At 47.5% G+C, this 2195-nt stretch overlaps 1 protein-coding gene across 1 annotated transcript; it reads right to left on the bottom strand.

Annotated features, from left to right (window-relative positions):
• Positions 1-1042: 1042 nt before the first annotated feature.
• Positions 1043-1920, bottom strand: K452DRAFT_212690 (uncharacterized protein; the record flags this gene model as incomplete). Its single annotated transcript, XM_033536199.1, has 2 exons — positions 1043-1446; positions 1611-1920. Coding segments are annotated over 2 exons (714 nt in total), but the record flags the coding sequence as incomplete, so codon positions are not given.
• Positions 1921-2195: the final 275 nt, after the last annotated feature.

Here is a 2195-nt window from a genome sequence, read left to right as displayed (position 1 = left end):
TATCGTCGTCCGTTAGGATTGGGGAGGATAGGATTATTCTTGGGCGGGTTGGGGGGGGAGTAGAGGAATCCTCCCGGATATCAGGGGGACGTGTTCCTTTTATTTGCGTAGAGCAGGCTTTGGCTAATTCTTCCTTGTTGAGGGTAGGCCATTCCCAGCTAGTGGGGCAGGGGTTATAGCTTTCCCAAGGGAAGGTAGAGGTCGTAGGAGGGCGAGGAAAGAGGCCTTTCCTTAGAGCGGAGCATTTATCTTGAAAGCTATCTTGGAGCCTGCCGTCTATATCCCGTATTTGTGGGATTTGTGTAGTAGACCGGGGCTTAGTATATGACATAGCTTTATAGATATTTTCTGGGGTTTCTTTAGCTAGGAAGGTTTCCCAGTGTTTCCGCTTTGCTTGCTTGATAGCCTGGAAGTATTCGTTCCGGGATTCTAGGTATTGTTGGATTTCTAGGGGCGAGGGGGCTCCCTGGATGAGTCGTGCCTTTCGTTGAAATGTCTTCCGGAGGTTTTTAAGTTCCGGAGACCACCAGGGCTTGGAACGGGCTAGTGGTTTAAGTTTTGGAATAGAGTGATCCGCCGCGTGTTGGATAGCACGTTGGAGGGTTTCTCCTAGTGAATCTAGTACGGGGATAGAGAGGTTCTCTCCGGAGAGGATTGATCTAATAGCGTCCTGTAGGGGGGGGAGAGCTAGATCTTCTTTTAATAAGGTTTCCTCTACTTGTTGCCGGAAGAGTTTTTTAAACTTCTGGAAATCTGCTTTTCCAAGGTTGTACCTTAGTCCAATAGTAGGTGGGGGGGTGTGATGCGAGGCGTTTTGGAGTATAGAAAAGAAGATAGGGCGGTGGTCCGAGCCTAGGTTATCTAGGACCTGCCAATCTTGGATTTGATTAGAGATACTCCTACTGGCGAGGGTAAGATCTATCGTTGTAGGCCTATCGGATCCGCGTAGACGCGTAGGGACTCCGATTGTATTTAATAGCCGTAGATGATTAGAGTCTATCCAGTCTAGTAGTTTGTCGACGCCTGTTGACGGTGCCCCGCCTGGGTCCCACCAAGGGTGATGGAGGTTAAAATCCCCTGCTATAATTGAGTATGGGCGTAGCGGGGCGTAGCCTTGTTCTCGTTCAAGCGTAAGGGATGTTGAGGGTCCGTCCTGGGGTTTCTGGTTGTAAAGATTAATTATCTGGAGCGTTTTATCCTTTAAAACTAGATCTAAAACCATTAGGTCCGGGGACTGGAAGAGATCTTCCCTATAGTTTATTTGGGAACCCTTTAGGTTCCGGGCGAAGTAAACTAGAGTTCTAGATCTTAAATCGGGTGAGTGAGCCGGGAGAAGTTGTCCGAAAGATGGGTGATTAATAGACCGTTTATCTTTAGGATTTTTGGAGTTACTAATCCAAGGTTCCTGGACTAGTATTAAGTCAATATTTAGTTCGATTGCAAGTTCTAGGGCTGCCTCAGTTGCTGGCGCACTCCTATTAACGTTGACTTGTAGAACTCTTATATCCATTTAAAGATATTATTTTACTGGGGCGTTGGTTCGTAGTTTTTACACCGCGAACCTTTCTTTGACTTGCACCCAGCGTAGTTGCACTGGTGTTGGTCCGTACGATGGGTCCTCTTATTACAGAGGGCGCAGCGGGGTTGGCGTTTACACCGAGTGGTTTCATGGCCGGTTTGGTTGCAGTTCCGGCAAAGTTGATCCCGCGGGGTATTGAGAAGGTTTTCTACCTTACAGCTAATCCCTGCTATGAAGAGGCGGTTAGAGACAGCTTGGCGTCTCTCTTTTTCAGTCTTAAAAGCAATGGCTATAGACGCGCCGGGGTTCTCCAGACGTTTTTCCTTCGAGGTTAACCAGTATGGGTTACCGACAGCGGTTAAGCCGGAGGAGAAGGTCTTAATCTCATTCTTAATAAAGTCTGAGAATTCTTTTGGGCTAAAGTCGCTGAGTTCTGCGGTAGGGACCCCGTGGACCGCTACTTTATACCAAGTTTCCGTAGATTTTGCCTGGCAAGAAGGGAATACGTTGCGGATTATAGCAACATTATTGAGAAGGAAGGTTGAAGGGAAGTCTTGGTTTCCGGTAATAACGATATTATCGTGTGAAGCTGGGCGCGAGGAATTGGACGCCGCTTGTCCTTCTAGATTACTGTTACCTATGGAGGTATATATGCTGCTATCTAAAAGAACACGTT

This window comes from Aplosporella prunicola (genome assembly GCF_010093885.1).
Source record: "Aplosporella prunicola CBS 121167 unplaced genomic scaffold K452scaffold_240, whole genome shotgun sequence".
NCBI classification, from domain to species: domain Eukaryota; kingdom Fungi; phylum Ascomycota; class Dothideomycetes; order Botryosphaeriales; family Aplosporellaceae; genus Aplosporella; species Aplosporella prunicola.
This window is presented reverse-complemented; position numbering and strand designations above follow the sequence as displayed.